The 22710-nt window shown below is 37.2% G+C and overlaps 3 protein-coding genes across 16 annotated transcripts; 1 reads left to right on the top strand and 2 right to left on the bottom strand.

Moving 5' to 3' along the window:
* The first annotated feature begins 2564 nt into the window (after positions 1-2564).
* LOC121259308 (cullin-1) lies at positions 2565-11073 on the top strand. Of its 4 annotated transcripts, none has more exons than XM_041160849.1 (20): positions 2565-2622; positions 3151-3358; positions 3456-3555; positions 3996-4181; positions 4336-4383; positions 4479-4682; positions 4777-4854; positions 5280-5369; positions 5473-5553; positions 5697-5756; positions 7711-7743; positions 7823-7909; positions 7994-8143; positions 8233-8288; positions 8395-8515; positions 8621-8782; positions 8900-9043; positions 9163-9381; positions 9492-9659; positions 10251-10601. In XM_041160849.1, exons 2-20 carry the CDS (start codon positions 3228-3230, stop codon positions 10350-10352), a joined length of 2220 nt encoding a protein of 739 aa, XP_041016783.1. In that variant the 5' UTR covers positions 2565-2622; positions 3151-3227; the 3' UTR covers positions 10353-10601. The 4 variants fall into 4 exon arrangements, 3 of the variants coding, with proteins under 3 accessions (XP_041016783.1, XP_041016781.1, XP_041016782.1); XM_041160847.1 differs by having other exon boundaries at positions 2594-2732; XM_041160848.1 differs by having other exon boundaries at positions 2595-2732; positions 3172-3358.
* Positions 11074-11329: 256 nt separating this feature from the next.
* Positions 11330-12724, bottom strand: LOC121259309. Of its 10 annotated transcripts, none has more exons than XR_005939559.1 (4): positions 12355-12496; positions 12139-12226; positions 11689-12003; positions 11330-11523 (listed from the first exon to the last, which is right to left on the bottom strand). XR_005939559.1 is itself a non-coding variant. In XM_041160850.1 (4 exons), exons 1-4 carry the CDS (start codon positions 12594-12596, stop codon positions 11442-11444), a joined length of 414 nt encoding a protein of 137 aa, XP_041016784.1. In that variant the 5' UTR covers positions 12597-12724; the 3' UTR covers positions 11330-11441. The 10 variants fall into 10 exon arrangements, 6 of the variants coding, with proteins under 6 accessions (XP_041016784.1, XP_041016788.1, XP_041016785.1 ...); XR_005939560.1 differs by having other exon boundaries at positions 11730-12003; XR_005939561.1 differs by having other exon boundaries at positions 11909-12003.
* Positions 12725-12790: 66 nt separating this feature from the next.
* Positions 12791-22478, bottom strand: LOC121259307 (cysteine-tryptophan domain-containing zinc finger protein 7-like). Of its 2 annotated transcripts, XM_041160846.1 has the most exons (12): positions 21827-22478; positions 20992-21064; positions 20769-20899; positions 20066-20449; positions 18618-19969; positions 18075-18514; positions 16096-17975; positions 15847-16007; positions 14198-14358; positions 13701-13861; positions 13287-13333; positions 12791-12921 (listed from the first exon to the last, which is right to left on the bottom strand). In XM_041160846.1, the coding sequence occupies exons 1-12, from the start codon at positions 21926-21928 to the stop codon at positions 12912-12914; spliced, it is 4902 nt and encodes a 1633-aa protein (XP_041016780.1). In that variant the 5' UTR covers positions 21929-22478; the 3' UTR covers positions 12791-12911. The 2 variants fall into 2 exon arrangements, with proteins under 2 accessions (XP_041016780.1, XP_041016779.1); XM_041160845.1 differs by lacking the exon at positions 12791-12921 and having other exon boundaries at positions 12976-13333; positions 21827-22477.
* Between the last annotated feature and the right edge of the window lie 232 nt (positions 22479-22710).

Below are 22710 nucleotides of genomic sequence, written 5' to 3'. Positions count from 1 at the left end.
TCACGCACAACGTCATTCGGCGAAATTCTTCACTTGCCTGAATGCATCGATACCTTGAAAAACTTGCGGTAGAGCTCGTGGTGGTCATTAGATGTTAGAGAGCAACAGATCGGCCTTCCGCCGTATTTAATTCTGAAAAAACTACCAAAAATGAAAATGAAAGAAGAAAACTAGAGAGGTGATGGAGGAGGGATGAATGAGGGTGGGGGGAGAAGCTCTTCCCCCTCTGCGTAGGTTTTGATTTGGTGGTGGTTTCTAGAGAAAATGAGGAGTCTCTCTCTAAAACTAAGGCCTGCTCAGCTCTCAGTACATTTTTTATCTTAAGACCTTAGCTTTAGTCCCATTCAAATATAATTTTTTATTTTTTATTTTTATTTATTTTATTTTATTATTTTATTTATTTAAGGCAGTACCCAACTTCAACTAAAAGGCTAAAGAATGGTTGCTATAAAGCACTGCCTACATGTTAATGGAGTAATAGATAATCCATAATAACTAGTCACCTCAGATTTTTCCACGTGACAGTTTTTCCTAATGCTTCCACCTAAGCGAAAGAATACTGCTATAGAAAATGAGAATTTCCATGGGGAGTCAATACTCGATAAAGTGATTACCTCCAAAGGCGGCTATGTTTGGTTTCCTCAAATTTCCAAACAAACGAAGATACATCGAATACATAAACAGATTCGCAAACATAAAATACACCAACGCATAAACATATTCATCACTGGAAGCTTGAACAAAAAAATGGCCAAGAACATGCAAAAACAGATTCATTGAGTTCTCAAGAAGCTTAGCTGAACAAAATAGACAACAACACATAATCAAATTTATACAATTTGGGCTCGTTTGGTTTCTTAACTGCACTCTGCTCAGTTGAATTCAGTTCAAATTTAAACATGGGAGCTCTTTTAATATCTAAATACTCAACTCTCAAATCATTAAACTCATCTCAACTCAAAACTTCTTTAAACGTGGGACACATAATCTTTTTTAACTCAACACCTATTTACACGTGTGAACTACAATATTTTTCAACTTCTCATAAATACATCTAAATTCATCTTAACATCTAAACACATCTTTTACTCATCTTAGGTGAGCCTCACAGAACTCACTTCACCATCTCAATTCACTACTATTCATAGAGAACTCAATTCAACTCAACATCCAAACGCAACCTTAATTTTAACTACATTAGTATAAGAAACTATATATCTTAAAAAATAACAATACAAACTTATACAATTTACATGAAGGTTGTGTTTGGTTGCAAGACTCAGCTAAGCTCAGTCTAATTTTAAGTTGAGTCTAACATCCAAACACTCAACTCTCAAATTATTAAACTCATCTCAACTCAAAACCTCCTTACATGTGAGACCCACAACCTTTTTTAAATTAATACATTTTTATACGTGGAACCTCCAATATTTTTTAACTTCCTATAAAAAGTACTAAACTCATTTTAACGTTCAAACATATTTTAAACTCAGTTTAGATAGACCCCACATAACTTTTTCCGCTACTCAACTCACTATTATTTATAAACAATTAAATTTAATTGAGCTCAATTTAACATCCAAACATAGTTAAAATATAACAAACTTCAACATTTTGCATGTGAATGTATCCTTGTTCGCTCAAAAAAAAAGGAAAAGAATTATCATTATCTACTTGAAAAAAAGAAGAAGAAGAAACAGGCCATCCAAGGAGAGTCCATTGCAAGATTTGTATCAATTAATAAGAGTTGTTTCGTATGGATTCTAAGATAATTTGATTGCATTCAATTAAGCATTAACCATTCGGAGATCCAATGACAATTTCTCCCTCCTCTCCCTTTCTAAAAGGATAGAGAAATGCTACGTGCCTGAGTATTACCGCTCCCTTTGCCCCCTTGACTTAGCATTGTCACGTTGTTAATTAAAACAAAAATAAAATATTGTTAAAATAAAGTTTTGCAATAAGATAAACTGAATATTTTTTTAGTCATAAACATTGATAAAACAAGATATTGCAATAAATGGAGGATGACTTTCTTACGAGTAGAATAGTAATATTACATGTACTTACAGTTTTATTTATATTTTTACTTACAAGACTCATTTTATTAGTTTTCTTTTAAATTTTATATTTTGAATTTCAAATTTTATGATTTTCAACATATCAATAACTGACATATGAAAAAATAAATTTTTTGTAAGTTTTTCTTAAATATATTTAGCATTTTTCATCAACAAAATCATGCTATAGAGGCATTAATTAGCTAGTGAAATTATTAATTATCTAATTATTTTTAGCTCAAAAAAGTGTCCAATCCGTATATTTTGATAAGAGCGGTGCTATTCTCCAATCTGAGTAACACCGCTTATTGTTATCGATAGTGTGTTTTGTAATTTTTTTTATTTTTCTATTCACATTTTTTAATATATTTAAATATTTTAAAGAAATAAAAAAATACATTAATATACTTAAAATTACTTTCTTAATCATTAAGTAAAAATTAAAAAAAAAATAAAAATTCCAAGCGGTCAATTAGAGCGGTAACAGAGAGGCGGCAACACAGCTTTTTCTTTTTGATAAATCATTTTATCTAGATGTGAACTCTCATGCCTTGAATACACAATACGCATAAATAAATTTGGAAAATGATTTTTTAATTCTTATAGTTTTTCTGCTGAATTCTTTTTTACTTTGTTTCGCTGGGCGTCTCCGTACTCCAACCGAATACACAGGCGAGTTTCTAATGATTTCGATCTTTTAGTTCAGATTACTGTTTCCGATCAAGTATCCTCAATATTCTGTGCGTTGCAGCTAGATTCTGTTCAGTGCTATTATCTAATTTTGTTGTAGTAATGTTTGTCAATGCGGAATCGTCTGGAATCGTTTTCTAGGGTCTCTGTTTCTCTGTTTTTGCGGTGAGCGTTTTTATTTCTTCGAATTTCAAAGTTTTTTGTTACACTAACGCTGCTTTAAAGTTCTTGCGAATGTATATAGCGTTATCGTTTGTTTTCGATGTAATTCTTGACCATAGATTAAGAGTATTAAGTTTGTATGCTTATGCGTTTGCATGCCTATATAGAGTATTTTAGTTTTTATTTATTTATTGCTGCATCCTTTTATGAAGCAGTTATTGTATTGGTGTCGGTACAGACACTAGTGTTTTTTTTGCAGGTTATTATAGTTTGTGGCGTGAGGGTATCTTTAAGCAGCATTTACTACAAATTACAATGGAGCGCAAGATTATTGATTTGGACCAAGGTTGGGCGTACATGCTGAAGGGGATCACAAAACTGAAGAGGATTCTTGAAGGGTTGCCGGAGGATCCATTCAGCTCCGAGGACTACATAGTCCTCTACACGTATCCTTTTGCAATTAGTTAGTGAATGTATCGTTTTTTTTTTTTTTTTTTCAACTGTTGTTTGCTTGAGATTCTGTTTTTTTAATTCCAAGTATAGAACTATCTACAACATGTGTACCCAGAAGCCCCCGCACGATTACTCTCAACAGCTTTATGACATGTACCGTGAGGTGTTTGATGAATATATTGCTTCCATGGTGAGGAATGTTGGCTTACTTCGTTATGTCATAATAAGTAACATAAAGAGCAGAGTTGTTGGTTACCATGTCGGTTTATTGCAACTCTACTAGCCAATAGGAATATTTATGTTCTCTAATTTGAATCTGATTGTGATTGCTATGGTTTGAGGAAGCCCCATGTTGTGTGTGGGGAAGGGCTTATCCTGGGAAGGTCTAGAGTTTTTGGAAATTCCTTTTGTGCAAAATTTATTCTTTTTTAAAGGATTATGCTCTGAGGTGGTACTTTTGGTTCAAAATCTAGTATTTGTACCAAGAGCTTTGGTTGTACACAAATTCTGTTATCGCATTATACTGTATGAAACTGATTTATCTTTGCTAGCCTCATTACTTGTCTTAACACTGCAGTGGCTATTGAGTCTTTTACTATTTGGTTTTTTTTTTTTTTTGGTATTTGTCAGGTCTTGCCCTCTCTAAAGGAAAAGCATGATGAATTTATGCTGAGTGAGCTTGTGCAAAGATGGTTAAACCACAAGGTTATGGTGAGGTGGCAGTCACGCTTCTTCCATTATCTTGATCGATATTTCGTTGCAAGGAGGTCACTTCCCGCTCTTTATGAAGTTGGACTAGCCTGCTTCCGTGACCTGGTTTGCTACAAGTCCCTCTAGTGTCGTCTTCCATTATCTTTAACATCCCTTTGGTCTAATTATCTTACTACTTTCCATATGATTCCTCTGTCTGCCATCTTGCTTCAAAGTTACTTTGGGTCATGTAACAATGTAAATTTCCTTACAAATTCAGGTTTACCAAGAGGTAAAGGCTAATGCCAGAGATGCTGTAATTTCTCTTGTAAGTTCATTGCTTCTTTACCCTAGATTTCGTTAAGATTATATAAATCTTTGGCCAAAACAGTTTGCACCAATGCTTGTGGACCAACCCAACAGATTGATAAAGAACGTGAAGGAGAGCAGATTGACAGAGCATTGCTGAAGAATGTTATAGATATATTTGTCGCAATAGGAATGGGACAAATGGAGCTTTATGAACAAGATTTTGAAGTGCATATGCTTCAAGACTCTGGTGCTTACTATTCTCGTAAAGCATCAAGTTGGATATCCGATGATTCTTGTCCGGATTATATGTTGAAGGCAAGTCTATGCACACGATGTTTCTTGATTGCGTTGTACTTTATGCCGATAACCTTTGAGATTATAACATCTATTATCTTGTCAAATTGTATAGGCTGAGGAGTGCTTGAAAAGGGAGAGAGACAGAGTTTCTCATTATTTGCATATAAGCAGTGAGCAGAAGTTGGTGGAGGTTTGTTAATGTTCATCTATATACATATCAGATCCTTGAATAGCTGGTTTCTTAGTTTGTGTGACTAAGAAAAAAAAAACTATGAAGTGGTGACTATGATTCTAAGAAGTGGTGTTATTTTTATGGCAACACTCAGTCTCACATAAAAAGTTTAGAGGACACCCTATGAAGATAGCGTTTAACTTTTGATTTCTGGGTTCATTATTTGACAAGTGCTTTTGATTTCCCAAGTAAAAAACATTATTATGGAGAATTGTGGAATTCATTTCATACCCAAGTGTCCCCTTTCATGGGAGCTTCAGTATCATTTTCATCTTATATTTTCTGGTGGTTATCAATTCATAATAATATTATTTGGCTATTTGGAAAGGAGTTTCTGCCATTTCTCTTTCATTAAATTTATAGTTGCATTCTTGGTCTTATAGAAAGTGCAACATGAGCTGTTGGTGGTGTATGAAACGCAACTGCTTGAAAAGGAGTATTCTGGATGTCGTGCTTTGCTGAGAGATGATAAGGTATTTTGCTCCAAATCATGTGATTGGCAACATTCCTTTTTTTCTTCTTTGCTTTTTCAATGTTATTAATGCTTTATCTATTTTGGTTACCTTGCTGTTAAAGGTGGAGGATCTTTCTAGAATGTATAGACTTTACCATAAAATACCTAAGGGCTTGGATCCTGTTTCTACTATTTTCAAGCAGGTAAATTGTTTCCTGTTTGTATTCATTTTTATGATCAAAAGGAACCTCTCAGATACAATATATTTACACGATGAAAAGGAACCTCTCAGATTCAGTATACTTACACATCGGGACTGACACTTTTGAGGGTTTTCCTGTTGTAGCATGTTACTGCTGAAGGTATGGCCCTGGTCCAACAGGCTGAGGATCTTGCGAGTAGTCAGGTTTAGTATTCTGATTTATTCTTATTCAATGTGGTAAACTACGTATTCACACACATGTTTTGTATTCCTTTATTATATGGTCATTGTGGACAAATTGCTTTTTTCCCATGTTGGTGGATGTGTAGTATAGATTTGTTTTTAAAACAGCAGATAAAGCTTCTAATAGAAGGCTGAAACTTCTATGTTGGATAGCTGATGTGGGATGAATTAATAATTTTTCTTGATGGGGAATGGGATGAATGGATAATCAATTGACTTTCAGTTTCTGTAGGTTATTAGCATACCATTTTATGTTTTATTTAAGAAGTTATTGGAATTAGGCTTCAGTGAAAGTCAAGTTAGGATTAGGAGTTAGTTGAGATTTTCTCTTTCTTCCTCCTCCGGATTGGTGATTCAGTCCCCCTCCCTAATTTTAGACATTGAGAACTTATTGAAAGATAAAAAAACTGGTACATCAAAAACCCAATCGGACAACTCTCACTAACCTTCTTTCGCCAATGGCATTGCCACCAAGGACATCCACATCAGAATCTGGCATCCACCTGCCATCACATCGCCACCCATCAAATAAGCTTCACGTTGCCGCAGAACCGTTTTCATGGACTGTATTGAGACCTAATATCCCAGAGGGCACCACTGACCGCAGATCACCACGGCCCTCCCTGTAGTCAGTCCACTGCCCAGAACACACTGCAACTGCAACCATGAGATCCCTTGCATCGTATCACCTGCATGCCACCCTTAGTGTCTGTGTTGCTATTTTGTCAAGAGAGGAGTGTGTGACCGAGAAAGCCTAACCTAAAAGGAAAGGAAGTATTGTTTATTTTTTTTTTTACAAGTATTGGTTATTTTTGGCCAACATCAACTACAAAAAGAAGAGAGTTCACATGATTTGTCATTGGTCAGCATTAACAAGATTCGCAAAGGAAGTTTGCTTTGCTCCATCTGCTTGTGCATCCTTTTGTGGTGCTACGGTCCCCTTCTTCCCTTTATTCGTCCTCTGGTCTCTAGCGATTTGGTCCGCCTCCTCCCCTTTCTTCCTCTCTTTTCTTCATTGTCTTCTTTCTATCTTTGTCCTGCATCAATACTCTGTATTTTAGCACAAATGCAGTATGATATCGATGATCTCTGGAACTCTTTAGACCCAAGTATCACTGTTACTCGCTGGCCATCTTGATTGGCTGGCTTTTAGGTACTTATATTTGAATACTTCCAAAGATACAAGATCATTAGTGCCATGCAAAGAGTGAGTTTCAAAAAAGATGTTTCCTTATGGGCATGTAGTTTGACTGGATATAAATCTTGTTACATATGAATTCTTCACTAATTCTCAGAAGATCTTGGCACTAGAAATTAAGCTTATGTTTGTTATTGTATTCTATTAAAGTAGATTGTGATATGTTGGGGTATGATTGATTGGTTTTATGTACAACTTATTGGAGTAGATTTTCTTGTATTGGGGTATGATCAATTGGTGTTATGTGCAACTTATTGTACATACAGAAGTACAACGAATAAAAAAAAAAAAGAAAAAAGATGAAACCGGTTCTAGCAATTGGGAGCGGAATAATTTCACCATATGTTAGCTATGTGATATTTTCTTATCTTAGAAATTCATTTTTCAGATTTGTGGCAACTCTTTCGGCATGCAATTTTAATCCTGCATTGGTAGTCTTGAGTGCAGTTTATTGCTACATGGTCCATCAATGAAATGAAATATTTTTATGGATTTATGTTACACTAGCCGTTGCTGGCTTTAGTGTATCATTTTTGTGTTGTTTCTCCTTCCCTGGTCATTGTGGGATAAGTTCCTTATAGCAGTTATGGCGCTATCACGGTTCTTCTATGCAATTTTTTACCGTAATTGGTACAAGTCCACTAGTAGATTATCAGCTTTTCATCTCTGTTTCTTAGTTGATTTTGGTTCTAAGTCATAATTACCATGTTCTTGCAGACTGCAAATGGGGGGGTTGGTGTGCAGGAACTGGTAAATCTTCTAACCTGTGTCTTTTGAAAGTTTAGGAATGGTAAGAGGTTGAAGATTGATTTAGATGTGTGGTCTTCAGGTTCTTGTCAGGAAAATAATTGAGCTGCATGACAAGTATATGGCATATGTGAACGATTGCTTTCTTAATCACAGTCTGTTTCACAAGGTTTGTGCTGGAAGATACTAGTTGTTTAAACCTGTCTTTTCACTTTCTGCTTTCATCAAATTTTTTTATCTCTCTGTCCATTAGGCTCTAAAAGAGGCTTTTGAGGTATTTTGCAACAAAGCTGTTTTGGGCAGTTCAAGTGCAGAACTGCTGGCTACATTCTGTGATAATATCCTCAAGAAGGGAGGGAGTGAGAAGTTGAGTGATGAAGCCATAGAAGAAACACTCGAGAAGGTGGCATTATAAGTTTCATGTCACATTAAAGTCAATATCATGTTACTGCCTTCAGTATTCATACTAACCTATGTTATTGATTTATGCAGGTAGTTAAGTTGCTCGCATATATTAGCGACAAAGACCTCTTTGCGGAATTTTACCGGTAATTAAGTTGGTTTTGATATGGTTTTATATTAAATTTTTATCATTGGTTGGAATTTTGCTTTTTCTTTTTTAAAGTCAGTACTGATATTATGTTGACTCTGCAGGAAAAAGCTTGCTCGTCGGCTCCTTTTTGATCGGAGTGCTAATGAAGACCATGAAAAGAGTATTCTAACTAAGCTGAAGCAGCAGTGTGGCGCGCAATTCACATCAAAGATGGAAGGCATGGTGAGTTAGCCATGATTATTTGGCATTAGTTTTGCATCTGTTAACATCATTGTGCTCAGTTGAGATTATGCTTGGCATGTTTTTATTCTTTTTTTTTCACTCCAGGTCACAGATTTGACACTGGCACGGGAAAATCAGAATAGCTTTGAGGAATATCTTCATAATAACGCAAATGTAAATCCTGGGCTTGATTTGACAGTTACTGTTCTAACTACTGGGTTTTGGCCAAGTTATAAATCTTGTGATCTTAGCCTCCCACAGGAAATGGTAAGATTTTCTGGATCTTTAGACGGTGGGCATGTAAATATTCCACCATTAATGTTTGTTCTGCAGTAAAGTAGCCAGATTCTGTATATGTTTTACGTTTTTGAGTGTTTGTTTCAGGTAAGGTGTGTGGAAGTCTTCAAGGAATTTTATGAAACAAAAACAAAACACAGAAAACTTACATGGATTTACTCATTGGGAAGTTGCAACGTCATTGGAAAGTTTGATTCAAAAACCATTGAACTGATTGTGTCAACCTATCAGGTAATTTTATTCTGAAAAAACCTTGCTACATCTTTTTGGGGGTTGGAACCTGCCTATGAGATCGACATGTATTGATTCTGAGTATGGGATAGTAATCTTCTGTTGATTTTATCTTACAGGCTGCTGCCCTCTTGCTTTTTAATAATGCTGATAGATTGAGCTATTCAGAAATTATGACCCAGTTGAACTTGACCCATGACGACTTAATTAGATTGCTCCATTCTCTATCATGTGCAAAGTATAAAATCCTGAATAAGGAACCCAACACAAAGACTATCTTGCCAACGGACAACTTTGAATTTAACTCCAAGTTCACGGACAGAATGAGGAGGATTAAGGTCTTCAGCTTTCTTACTTTTAGCTTACCCTTAATCTTCCCCACTGCTTTTTACGTTTTCTTTTATCTGTTTGTTTTGTATTAAAGATGTTTTGAATTCTTCTATCGTAGGTACCTCTACCACCAGTGGATGAAAGGAAGAGGGTAATTGAAGATGTTGACAAGGACAGGCGATATGCTATTGATGCTGCACTTGTCCGCATTATGAAAAGTCGGAAAGTTTTGGGTCACCAACAGTTGGTTATGGAGTGTGTTGAGCAGTTGGGCCGAATGTTTAAGGTCTCTCTCTCTCTCTCTCTCTCTCTCTCTCTCTCTCTCTCTCTCTCTATATATATATATATATATATAGATCTTTTCTCTATGATACTACATATGAAAAATGCCAAACGTTTGGCCATGGAAGCTATTTAAAAAAATATATTAATGAAGATGCACCTTCATTGGCCGTTTCCTGTCTTGAGACTGCTTTTTTTAAGATGTTATTTGATTTGACACCTTTACGAATTTTTGAAATGAATTAGAATTTGAGCCATAAGATATTAGCTATTTAGGTAGTTTTGAATTTTTTGGTTTCCTATAATTGATTTTTGAGTAAAAAGATTGACCCACCACTGATGAACTCTTGACCACTAGATAGATGGTCAATTTAATTTGTTGGCCATTAATTTTGTCATGAATTTAAGTGTGCATCCTATTGTTTAAGCTACATGAGTTTAGTCTATTTAATTTTTTAGATTTCATATAAAATATACGGGGAGAATGGGTTTTAGGGGCAATTGGTTATAAACCAAAGTGTTGGGAGTTTTCTATATGTCAGATAATGCCTTTTTTGCTGTAATATTATTTTCCCGGATATCATTCTACGTGCAGCCCGATATCAAAGCAATAAAGAAGAGAATGGAAGATTTAATCACCCGCGACTATCTTGAGAGAGACAAGGACAATCAAAACATCTTTAAGTACTTGGCATGACTGCTACTACCGTCTGTTGGACATTGCAAACTGGAGCTGCTGATGTTTAAAGCACAGTGGTAGTCTTGGGGCTTAGACATGAACTTGTAATGTTCTGGAAAGGAGTAGGGTCAGCAATATATACACTCATCGCAATTTCTGTAAGTACTTTTTCTTTACGACTTACTTCAGTGGCTTTAGGAAGTTAAATTCAGCACAGGATTTGTGTACTACAACTTTAGGAGCAAATGTATTCTTTGCGATTGACCCTATACGACTTCTATAAAAAATAATAATAATAAAAAAAAAAAAATCATACGAATACCAATTTCTAAGATGGTAAAAAAAAATGCTGTTGATCTTGATGTTGCATGCTTAGCTTTACATTTTTTTCTTCATATCTTTTTTTAAGTTCATCTGTTTGGAAGGCGACCTACGTTTTGATCGTCAAATTCAATTCTGCATGGTGATGAATGGCACAAAATAGACCAAATTTGAGGTGATGGGACATTCAAATGAAAGCTGTGGAGATTTCATGTTCTTGACGCTGTGGCAAGTCACGCATCATGTTGGATTTAAGCGAGATCTAGAGAGATTGGAGTCTGAGACACCCTGACGGGAATTTTGTGGCCCTGAGCATGTTGAACTTTGATATGTAACAAAAATCAAAATACCGGCATTGTTATTCCTCCACATGCAAAACCCATCACTCTTTTCCTAAACAAAACCCTACTTCCATGGTGCTTTTTATTTGTACTGGAACCACAAGAACTGTGGTCAACAAAGAAAAGATTATAGACAGCATTAAAGAAAACCGTGGGAACAATTAAGAAACGACAGTGAGTTTCAAACAGATAAACATCCAAAAATAATTTCCCGACGACGTTCGTAACCCAATCTTTAAAAGTCCCAGTGAGCGATACCATAAGCCTGTTACACAGCCTGTATGGCTGAATCATGGCATTAACCAAGGCGATTTCATCGACTGAGACGGGAAAGATTCAAAAAGAGATTTTATTATGTAAAACTAGATAAAATAAGGGAGGGATCAAAAATCACATCATTAGTGACTTGCTGTTTACAAAACATCAGGAAAGAAATAATATAAAGTCAAATCTTCCACAAACAATCAGTAACCAGCAAGCAAGCGAGCGAACGGTTCACTCGCCTTCTTCTGCCTTGGTTGCTCAATCTACAACCACATATGCGATTAAGTTAGTGGTAATCAGAAAAGAGTTTTGAACGCTTGATAAGTACTTTTAACAGTTTATAAGCTCTCTTCTTTTTGTTTTAAAGAAATAAATCTAAATACAAAAATAACTTTAAACATCACCATCCATCACTAGTAAATACTAACCCAAGGGTTTAAAGTGGTCTGAGGGAGGATATTGAACATACTCTAATGGACCCCTTGTTTGTAAGAATGCTATGAGTTCCTACGCTACTTTTTTCTTCTTCTCCTTCTTTTTCAAACTCTCCCACACAGTACAGAGAAAGATTTATTAGTATGAAGTATTTTGTAGCTTCAGTTCAACACTAACAAGTCTAGAAGAATTTTGTTCCATGGAAGGCTTAACCTTTCAATGAATCCAGAGTTATGCATACAACGTTTTATTCCAGGGACATCACAAATCAGTGGCTGTGGCTCCTTCATGATGAATACTACGAAAGCCTGAAAGTGCAATATTAACATCACTAATGCTTAACCGTCTTGACAATAATATCAATTGGGATTTATATGATCATTATCATATATTGAAGCTTTATACTCCCAAGTTTATTAAAGTAGTGAAAAGAGTAACTTCACCTGTTTAGATACAGATGTGCTAGTTGATGAGGGTTGATATTACACTCAGTCAATCCTTTTGAAAAAAGAAAAGAAGCATAAGCTGTTCCTGGTATAAATGTACATCGATGACTTGTATATTTACAGCCATACTCTGCCAATAGAGAAATAAAATGAGTTACGAGGTGAATATAGAACAGTAGCCAAAGCAAAAAAATTCACAGGAGTGCCATGAACCTTTTATAGGAAGATACTTGGCAAATGCAGTTCTGAGAGCAACATGGTTATCACTGTAATTCTCCTTTCTGTTACATAATTTTTGCTGACTTATTTCTGATTGGTACATCAATAACAAAGATAAACTGTTCCTGCCTATGATCTGCATGTATGCATAAGAAACAAAGTCAGAATAAAGAAGAAAATTGAAAACAAAAGATTGATGGAAAAGAAAGGAGTTATGTAAAAAATGTTGCCTGCATGAGACTGGCATTTCTTTTAACTCTTTATAGGATAAGCCCTGAAGCGTCTCTGCTTGTAAAACCAACATTACAAAGTTCAAGCACATACTGGCAGCTCCCCACACTTGTTCTAAAGTCAATATCAAATTAAAATAAAAACCAAACTTCCTTCGAATATAAAAGCCAACTGATAGAAAGTTCCAGTCTCAAGATGCAAATACCCCACACCTCAGCCACAATCTAGAAGCATCATATCCCCACATGCATCTAAAATCTCGGAATCATTTTCGCAGCACCTTAAATGATGAATCATACTTCATTTATTCCTTGTCTGACTCAGAAAGCAGATGCAGCCTGCCACCATTCATCTTGTCTCAAAAACGTGTACAGAGAACACCAACTTCGCAGGTTGGTGGTGATCAGTCTCTCAAGAAACTAATATGCAGTGTCGAAGAGAGAGATCCAGCTCAGCCTCTTCTTTTGTTCCTTTAAGGCTTATAATGCACATGATACGCCAACCAAAATAACCTTCTTCCAAGGGTTGAATTGTCCTCAAAACCACTTGCGGTTGTTTAACAGCTAATGGCCTCCATCGCAAGCCGTACCAAACGCAGTAATCCCTCAACATCTTGGAAGTTGAAGTCAAGAGCTCTTTTAATAGAAGAGATACTCTCAGTCTCGCCCAAGCTTACACTAGCAGCTGCAAAAGCAATCCGCGATTTCCTTGAGGCTTCCATTGCAAAATTTACATCCTGTGCCTGCATATCGTCACATATGATTATGCTTATGTATAAATAATATAAATAGAAAATATTGCAGAAATGCATCCCAGTAAGATGTGATGATGATTCTATTAAAGGCAAGATCACATTATAAACTGGATGTGTTTCAGATGCAAATTGTGCTACCCATGCATAAAAACTATTCCAAGACGCAAGACATTTGGTGCAAAAATAAGCAGAATGCTTTTGCACCAAGGGTATGTGAGGAAAGACAAACCATATGTATATGATTTTCTTCTCCTACCAACAATGTACCTCTGAAGCCCAATTTGCATACAAAAACCTTTTTTGAATATTCTGCAACAATTAAAGTTTCTATAGAGGATGAACAAGGTATACTTACAAAACTGAGTAACCGCATAAAGTTGGGACGGCTTCGTGCAGCAATCACATGGTTTCCGGCAACTTGGGGAGAGCTAACACCCTTACATAAGGTAACCTTGTCTACAGTGGTAGGGTTGTTTAAGTTGTCAAGATCAGAAGCAGATGAAGAAGGAGACTCACCTGAATAATGCAACAAAAAAAAAGTGACATCTCATAACAACAAAAATGTTAGGTCAAATTTACAACAAAAAGCCAGAACAGATTGACCAGCTGTGGGTTCAACAAATTTTGGCCATGGGATCACTGTACAACTATCAGATTTTAAGGTGTGCGCATTGAGTTGTGTACCAAATGAACTTAAATTTTTTTCCTGATGTCAAATGAACTTCAAATTGTGGAGAGCTCAGTGGATTTCATGCTAAGAGCTCGTAATATCTTTAAGAAATATCACACAATTTGATCCCACCAAAAAAAACAAAAAACAGTTTTACCAGATCATGACATTGTTCAAATTACCAGGAGGAACCATTTGTAGAGCAGTCTGCAACTCATGGCGATCTCTGCTCGCACTAGTTTGTGAAAAATAAATTACCCTCAAATAAGCCACCTCCATGCATTTGTAGGCCAGAGCAGCAGCAGCCATGTCTTTCAATTTCTCATATTCGTGGGCACAAAAGCTATTTTATACAACAGATGGTCAAATGGACAAGAATAGGAAAGCTCCAAATACTTATAAGATTTTCACGAAAATGAACACATCTAGAACAAATCAAGAAAAGACAATTAAGTTCCAGATAGCTGCAATATTAACCTGTCCATCAAAAAATTTCTGAACTCCAGTTCTAATGATGGATAAAATAGACAAAGAAAGAGATACAATTACTATGGATATTTATCATTAAATCTAAAAGGCTACAACCAAATGGAGATTTTTTTTTTTTTTTTTTTTATCGGTATGGAGAAAAATGAACCTACATGGTTAAGAAAGCTTTCACTAAGAATGAAGAAAACCACAAAAGATGAATCCCAAAGTCTCTCTCTCTCTCTCTCTCTCTCTCTCTCACACACACACACACACACACACTCACACACATCCCTAAACCCAATAGAAACTCTTAAGAATTTGAATGAAAAAATTCTCCATCTCATCTCCCATCTACATACAACTTACAATTTTATTTTTTGATGGCTAATTAGTTGATGGGTTTTCCATTTACCCATCAAAAAAAATATATACATATATATTGTGAGTTGCATGTAGAGAAAGCATTCATAGTTTACAAGCCAAAATACCCCCTGAAACGTCTCATCAGACTCCTTCCATGTTCAGTCTGGTCTTAAATCAACAGGGGTCCCACCATCAGCGCATGCAAAGGGTGTGATTCAAAATTTGCATGTGATTCAAAATAATATTATCTCTATCCATCTTTAGGAATTAACAGAATTATGGTAAAGTACAAAAAACCCTTGCAAACTACCACACTGACTTATGACAGGTCACCCCCTAAATCAAATTTTTTGGTGTGATTTGCCCCCCAAGTCAAATTGGAGTGTTAATTGGGGAGGAGGGGGGAGGGGGATTGGGGTTAAAATGATGACGTTATCTCTCATTTACAACAAAAATAACATAGTTTACCTCCACTATCAGTGCTCCCACAGCCATTAATTTCTTTATCTTTTTAATGGAGGGAAATATAAACCAGGGGGGAACTCACAAGAAAAGGTACGATTTAATAGTTTAGTTTGGGTGTGCAAGTGAGATTGGGATAATAGTTTGTGAGGGTTTTTGTAGTTTGCCCAAAATTTATATAAACAAATGTCAAGACTGACAAGGAGAAGGCCATGATAGTCTGATAGACAACCAAGTGGAACTGCAGTTTTGGAAAAAAAATAAAGTGATGCTACAATCCAGGTTAGGTGGCATATACAGCTGCTTTAACCCAAGTTGGTATAAGAAATTGTAATTTACTTTTAGGAATGGAAAACATGTTCACATTCCTGGTGGTGACTGGAATTATGTCTTGCCATGAACAGTGCTTATTCCTTAAATCATGACTACCCAAATTGTGACTAACAACTAAAATCATAACCCCCCAAACCGAAAAAAAGGTAAGCAATAAGAGAACAAGTAAACCCCAAATTAAATGGTTTATGCCTTGACTTACTCGCATAGTTTAGCAGTGCTACTATACACTTGCTTTGATTGAATCATCTCACTGTGTTTGGAGCTCTCACAGCTACCAGACTCCAACAGAGAGGCTCCATAAAGAAACTTAAGGGCTGCCTCAAAATAGAATCCCGTGCTCTCAAGATTTGACCCAGAGTTCTGCAGAAGATAGCCACTACTGCTAAATGCAAAGAAATAGGACAGAATAAGAGCAGCAATAGCTGAATCGAGCAAAGATTGTAAAAACCTTAAGACGATCAGCACAATGTTTAAGATCTTTTGCTTCTTTCAGAGCATTGGTAGCAGCCTGGCTGGAGGAATCTCTTCTAGCTGGACTAGGGGCGTCAAGTTCCCTGGCTTTCTGCACATTGGGTGTGGGATTTCTTGAACTATTGTGCTGAGTCCCATTCTGATGATCGGCCTTTCTTGCCTGCTTTTGTGCCATTAATGCAGCATCACCTTCAGAGGCAACAACTGCTGGACTATGTACTCCATTTGCATTGTGGGAGCCAGTAACAGGTCTGGGACAGCGTTTCAGTGTCTCAATTTGAGATCCTCTAGAGGGTGGTAATGGTAGTGACTTCTCTCTCCCAGAAACTAGTCCAACTTGATCAGTTCTGTCAGAAGGGAACCTTTTTGAAGACCTTTCACCATCAGAGTCTTGCAGCAGAGTTTGCTTTGTTGTAGACGCAACATCCTGTCTGCAGATAGAATCCACTTTGGTATGTGAAACATCATGCTCTTCACACTTTAATTGGTTCTCTCTTTTGCTACTCTCACTCGACAATTTTTTTGCAGGATCTTTCTTTGCAACATATGTTTTCTGAGCTTCATCAACCTTGATTCCAAACTTCTCTTGAGAGTCATTTTTATCATCCCTAGGTTTTACTTCATGCGAAGTTGAATCATCTTGAACGTCACTGAGAGACCGAGGAATCTTGACCTTACCCATATCAAATTCATTTCTAATACTTCGGTTTTTGTCCTTCAACCGTGAAGAGGACCCCTTTCCAGACTTCCTTGGACGAGACTCATGTGCACGGGGACTATCATTCTTTCTTTCTTCATCATGGCATCGATTTGAAGACAGTGGTTTACTGGGATTTGGAGTATCCTGGCCAAAATTATAGACACCACCATTTGCACAATGGGGATTGGCGACAACAGGAGAAGGCACAATATGAGGTCTAGCTTTACCACCTGATATGTGACAAAAATCCCTCTCCTGAAAATCGGGCCCAGTGGACCCAAAGGACCTATGAGAAGCTATATTGAATGCTTTTTCCTTCCTCATTGTCCCAGATCGACCACTCCCATTATCATCCTCACCATATGAGCAATTTCTTGGACTACCCAGAGCAAAGGGACCAGCATCCTGAAGATCATCTTTCCCCTTGACGTCCCTACTTGCTGATGTAAGCTTATCTGTATTAGAAATTCTCATGGGTGATGAAGAAACTGATTCCACTGGCGAGCCTTTCACTTCCTGGAAGCTGGCCTTTGTTTTATGGGAACCAGACACCTTAGAAGAGCTTGAAGTTGCTGCCATGGAAGGCTGTAGAGATCCTAAATCCCTTCTCAAAGAACCCACACCATCCAAGCTTTGCTGAGACAGATTGCTCCCTGGATCTTGTTCAAGTTGCTGGTTCTTTGCTTGACCACCTTTTTTGTCTGTTCTACCACCATCTCTACTTGCTCTGGATTCTTTCCCCTCGGACTTGGACACCCTCACTTTTTTTTCCTTCCTGTAGTCATCATCATTGAACTCCTCCTTCCCTTTCCTCTTTTTAGAATTTTCTCTAGAATCAGAGTTTCCCATTTCCAAAGATCCACCATCCAAGGGCACCAGAGCTTTGTGTTTAGCATTCTTAACAGAAACATGTGGACCGTCGTTTGCCTCATTCCTTGAGTCCTTAAATGAAGAGCGTTCACTGTATCTTGCTTGATCCTTCTCAGAGGTAGTAGGAAAACCATTACTTGAGCTTGGACCTATTTTCCTAGTGGGCGCACTGTGGTCCGACATCCCATCTTCATCAGTACCTTCAGTCTTCATTTTCCTGGAAGCTCTAGAACAATCTAGATCACTATCATCCCTTATTCTTTTCATCTTTAAATTATTGGCATCACCTGTGCACATGTTTCATAAATATAGAGAAATTAATTTCTTGATAATAAAGAAAAAGAAGGTTTCACAACCGAAAAAAATTCTGACATAAAATACAATACCTCCATCAGAATAGCTATGACGTACTTTTTGCTTCTCTTTATGTTTTTTTACAGGTAAGTCACTGGACTTGCTTAGCTGCTGAGAATCAGGTTCTCCCATAAGAGGAGATTGGTTCACATCATTTAGGCTCCTATCTTGCACTGATACCTGCAAGTTCTTCTTCACTGAATTTGACAACTGAGAAAGACCATCTTTATATGATGCATTTGGTGCTTCTGTTAACCCATCTTTCTTCTTTCCACCCCAAGGCATAGAGTGTGAACCAATATTTTGGTGGTTTTGGTCAGGACGCCAAACATCAGCCAACATTACTCCAGTTAAAACCCCACCGGGATTACCATGCAAATTAGTTTGACTTTCAGGAGCAGGAATTTGGTGAAGGGCGATAAGAGCTTTTGTGGTTTCTTCCTCGGCAACACTACAACGGTTCATTCCAGGCCTGAAAACATTTATGGATAGGTAAAACACGAGAGAGAGAGAGAGAGAGAGAGAGAGAGAGAGAGAGAGAGAGAGCATTGAAATGGTACTGGAATAAGACTTACAGCCAGTCAAGCATGCTACATAGCCACTTCTCAGGTAGGTCTTTAGGAAATGGAAGAAGCCGCCATTTATGACACCTGTCACACGAGACCCAAGTATCTAGTTCCATTACTGAAGGAGCCCCCGTTGCAGGAGCTGCATCAGAAATGGGCCCATTCCCAGAGTATGGACCTATATTTGGTTCCGCTTTAGGATAAGCATCCGTTGCTGAAAGTTTATCAAATTTCTTGACACTTGATCTTTCATCCAATGCATTGTTAATGGCACTTATGCTTTTCTCAACTACCTCACAGTCCTTATCCTCAGAAGGCACTTCTAACAAATCCATTCCGTTCTCTTCTTCTTCCAATTCCCCAAAGAAATCTCTATACCTATCTCCAGCTGCTCCAAGATCCTTTTGTATTTTGAAGTCTTCAGACTCACTTTTAGATGTATGATGATCTGCATGAGTGCTCTTTTTTGTTTTGCTAACCGAAGAAGAACCAACCCTCAAGCTTAGTTTTGGTACATCTACAGCTAGGGTGCCATTACTTCGACTTCCATTAGATTTCTTCTTACTCCCAGAAAATGAATGTTCTTTCTCAGGCGCCAATCTCATACTGTCTTGTTCATAGACAGTACCTTTCTGATTAGGCTTCTCCTTGAAAGGATCTGTGAGTTCGGTGTTTAGAGCTTTTCTTCCCTTGGAAACCTTTGAATCAGATTTGACTGAGTTGCTACTCATCTCTCCATTGGGCGGGGCAGCTTTTCTAGGAAATCCTGGAATGTCATCAAGAGAACTTTCTCTATTATCTTCCGAAACCTTTCCTGCTGAACCAGCCTTTGACTTCTCAAACAAGTCCTTCTCTTGAGAGAATGTTGGCCCCATATGATCCTCTTTTGCTAGATCAGAGACGTCTTTGTCCTTTAGTAAACCCTTATCAGCTTCCCTTGATATATCAGAAGCCTTATCTTTACCTTTTTCCATGGCCCCAACAGCAGAATTTGAATTAGATAGAAGCGGTAGCTTCAGATTCTTAGAAACAGGCTCCTCACAAGCCAATATGTCAATATCTGGCTCCTTCCTTGATATTAACCCATTGCCCTTCTGTGCATCCTTACAATTGCCACTCTTCAATTCTGCTATCACATCACTTCGCTTCAGAGATTTCATTTTCTTCTCCCCTACCACTTTCCCACCAACCTTTCTGGAATCAGGTCCATAAGGTATCGTGTTAGTACTTTCCAAGCCATCCCTGGACACAGGCATAGATGTATAAACTTTCATAGGCTTTTCCTTCTTGGTCAAGTGAATAAGATTATGGGAAAGAGGTGATAAGAGTGTATCCCCAGGCACCGGAAAGGATGTCATAATCTGCTCCAACACATCCAAACAAACGCATTATAATTTTTTTCATGCATAATAAGGACAAGAAAGTAGAGTGTGATGAGATTACAGGAGGTATTTCACCTGGAGAATAGTTGTGGGAGATTCAAACGGCATATCTTGGGGCACTCGGGACATCCCTTCACTTCCTGAAGGGCTGTCATTCAATGATGATGATGGTGAGACGTCAAGACCAAGACCACTGTAAATTGCAGCATTTTTTCGTGTTGACAAGTTATCAGAACCCACTTTAATTCGAACCTTCAGTGTTTTCTGGTCTGATAAATTAGTCAGTCTCTGGTTCTCAGATTCATATCTAGGAGTGACTTCCTCAGCAATATCTAGTTTGAAAGAATCCTTCTTGGATGGTGCCTTCAATACAGGCAATGATGTGGAACTAGTAGAAGTCGGTTCAACTCTCACTGGCTGAGATGCATTTGAAGAAACTAAAGAATTTTGCTGTCCACCCTGTGTAGGAATGTAAAATGCTCAACTAGAAATTCTCCAATCAACAATACCCATTCACAAATCTCTCCTTAAAGTATAATTTCTTTGACAAGTAAGATATTTTAATCAATGAGCAAAAGGAACTACCCAAGTATGCAAGGGAGGATGAGAGATCAGGGAAACCGGAGTCCTTATGCTTGTGAGTTGTGGAATTCTCATTTAAATAGAATGAAAATAGTTGCCTACTTTTCTCATTTATAAAGCTCTTACTTACTGATAAAAAAATATATAATAAAAATAGTATATGGAAATTAAATGAATCAGAGTCTTTAAAGTCTACCTCCAACAACCGACTGTTTGGAGATCCGGCTATGCTGAAATTCTGAACTTTTGGAGAAGTCCTTGGATGAGACCAAACTGGAGATCGCGGATAGGCAGGCAAAAATGAGCCATACCCTCCAAATTTTGCCCCTGTTAAAATGAAATAATGCCAAATTCATCAATTCAAGAGACTCCAAATTAATCTGGCCCTCAAACTTTTTAAATGGTTTTTCTTCACTTACCCAAATTCTCTGCGGATACCCCACCTTCAAAGTCTTTCTGAAAGTGTCCCAAAACATTTTGAAGTTTCTCATCCTTAAGAAGATATAAAAGTTCCATATCATACAAGCACCCATAAAAAGATACATGAATAAAAAAGACAGTAACACTGGGAAAAATACAGTATAAGGTGTTTAGATAGTTTCCAAAGCTAGCAGCTATTACTTTCCTAAAGAATTAAACTTCAACACCCTTCAATGCATCAACTATCTAAATCACAATCAAACCCAAAATCCATCTTCAGAAATATCTCATAATGCATTTAAAGTTTCCATCGGTAAATCAGCTTAAAATATAGGTTCTCTGATGACACACTGCATTCCTGCCTAACGAAAGATTTTAAAACCATTACTTCTAAACTATTCATCATCCTTCCATCACCAATTACTTATACAGAATCAGGTCTTTGCATTAACTTAACAACTTGAACAGCATTGTCATTAAATTGGAGGGGATAGCACTCTTAATAATTGATCAAGCTGAATTGGCAAACCCATATTTGGAATCAACAAACAAACGTTAAGTTTTCATAAGAAGGTCGTGAGTTTCCTTTTTTTCTTTTAAATTTTTCTCCTGGTCAAACATTCTTGAATCGAACGTCATTAAAGAACCGGAAGAATTTATTGTAACAAATACAGTGTTCTAAAAAACCGCGTAAAACGATCACACACGAACAAATCTCGGATCTAGCTCACCAAATAAATTCAAACAAAGCCATATTAAGCACCTCTACAACAAAACTCACATGAAGTCATCATACTTGTCCGAAAGCAAAAGAGCATGTAAAAAAACCCTTACAATGTAAGATAGAGCGATATCGGGGTCGACACTGGCATCGTAATTGCCGTTGTCGTTCCGGTAAGAACAAGCCTCGCCTTCTTCAAGCTCAGTCTCTTCCATCCCTCTCCCGCCACCCCCACCCTCAAAACCTAACCCTAGCCCCCCTTCCTTGCATCCCCAACGAAAATCATTAAAAAAAAAAAAAAGATACAAAACTTTGTTCGATCAAACCCTCAAACCCAGAGGTTCATCTTCACAACCCCACGTCCAAATCCAAAACTCTCTCCAACCCATATCACAGAACCAAAAACCTACCAAGGATTTCAGCTAAAACCATCAGAGTGAACCCCGATCACAAATCACACCCCTAAATTCGACAACTTGAATAATTCAATTCTTCAATATCAAACTATTTGATTAAATAAAAAAACAAAAACAAAAAAGACCGCTTTGATTTTGTGTTTTTCCTTCTTTCTTTCCTCGAATGCTTGGAGCTTCCGAATCGTTTTGCTGCGATTTCTGTAGCTGGAATCGCATTAGCACGTACTCTCTCACTCTCTCTCTCTCCCCCTGGTTTTTGGTGTATACTATACACTATACAGCAGCCGCGTTTATTTTTTATTTTCTATATTTATTTTCTCCTCTCTTTTATTTCTCTGAGGCAAAACGGAGAAATTGAAAGAAAGGACAAAGAACCCAAAGCATATCTGTGGGAATCTATTTTTTCTTTTAGATTTATTTTTGCCTTTCTAGTGTTTTATGTCTGCAGTGGCCTGGCTCGACGGTACAAGGACATGATATTATCAATCGCCTTCTACGGCGCGTCTAACCACGCACATTTTTTTTTTTTCCTTCTTTTTTCAGTTTTTTTCTGGTCTAATCTATTATCATTTGTTAATGCT

The sequence above is a fragment of the Juglans microcarpa x Juglans regia genome, chromosome 4D (genome assembly GCF_004785595.1).
Source record: "Juglans microcarpa x Juglans regia isolate MS1-56 chromosome 4D, Jm3101_v1.0, whole genome shotgun sequence".
In the NCBI taxonomy this organism is placed as follows: domain Eukaryota; kingdom Viridiplantae; phylum Streptophyta; class Magnoliopsida; order Fagales; family Juglandaceae; genus Juglans; species Juglans microcarpa x Juglans regia.
This window is presented reverse-complemented; position numbering and strand designations above follow the sequence as displayed.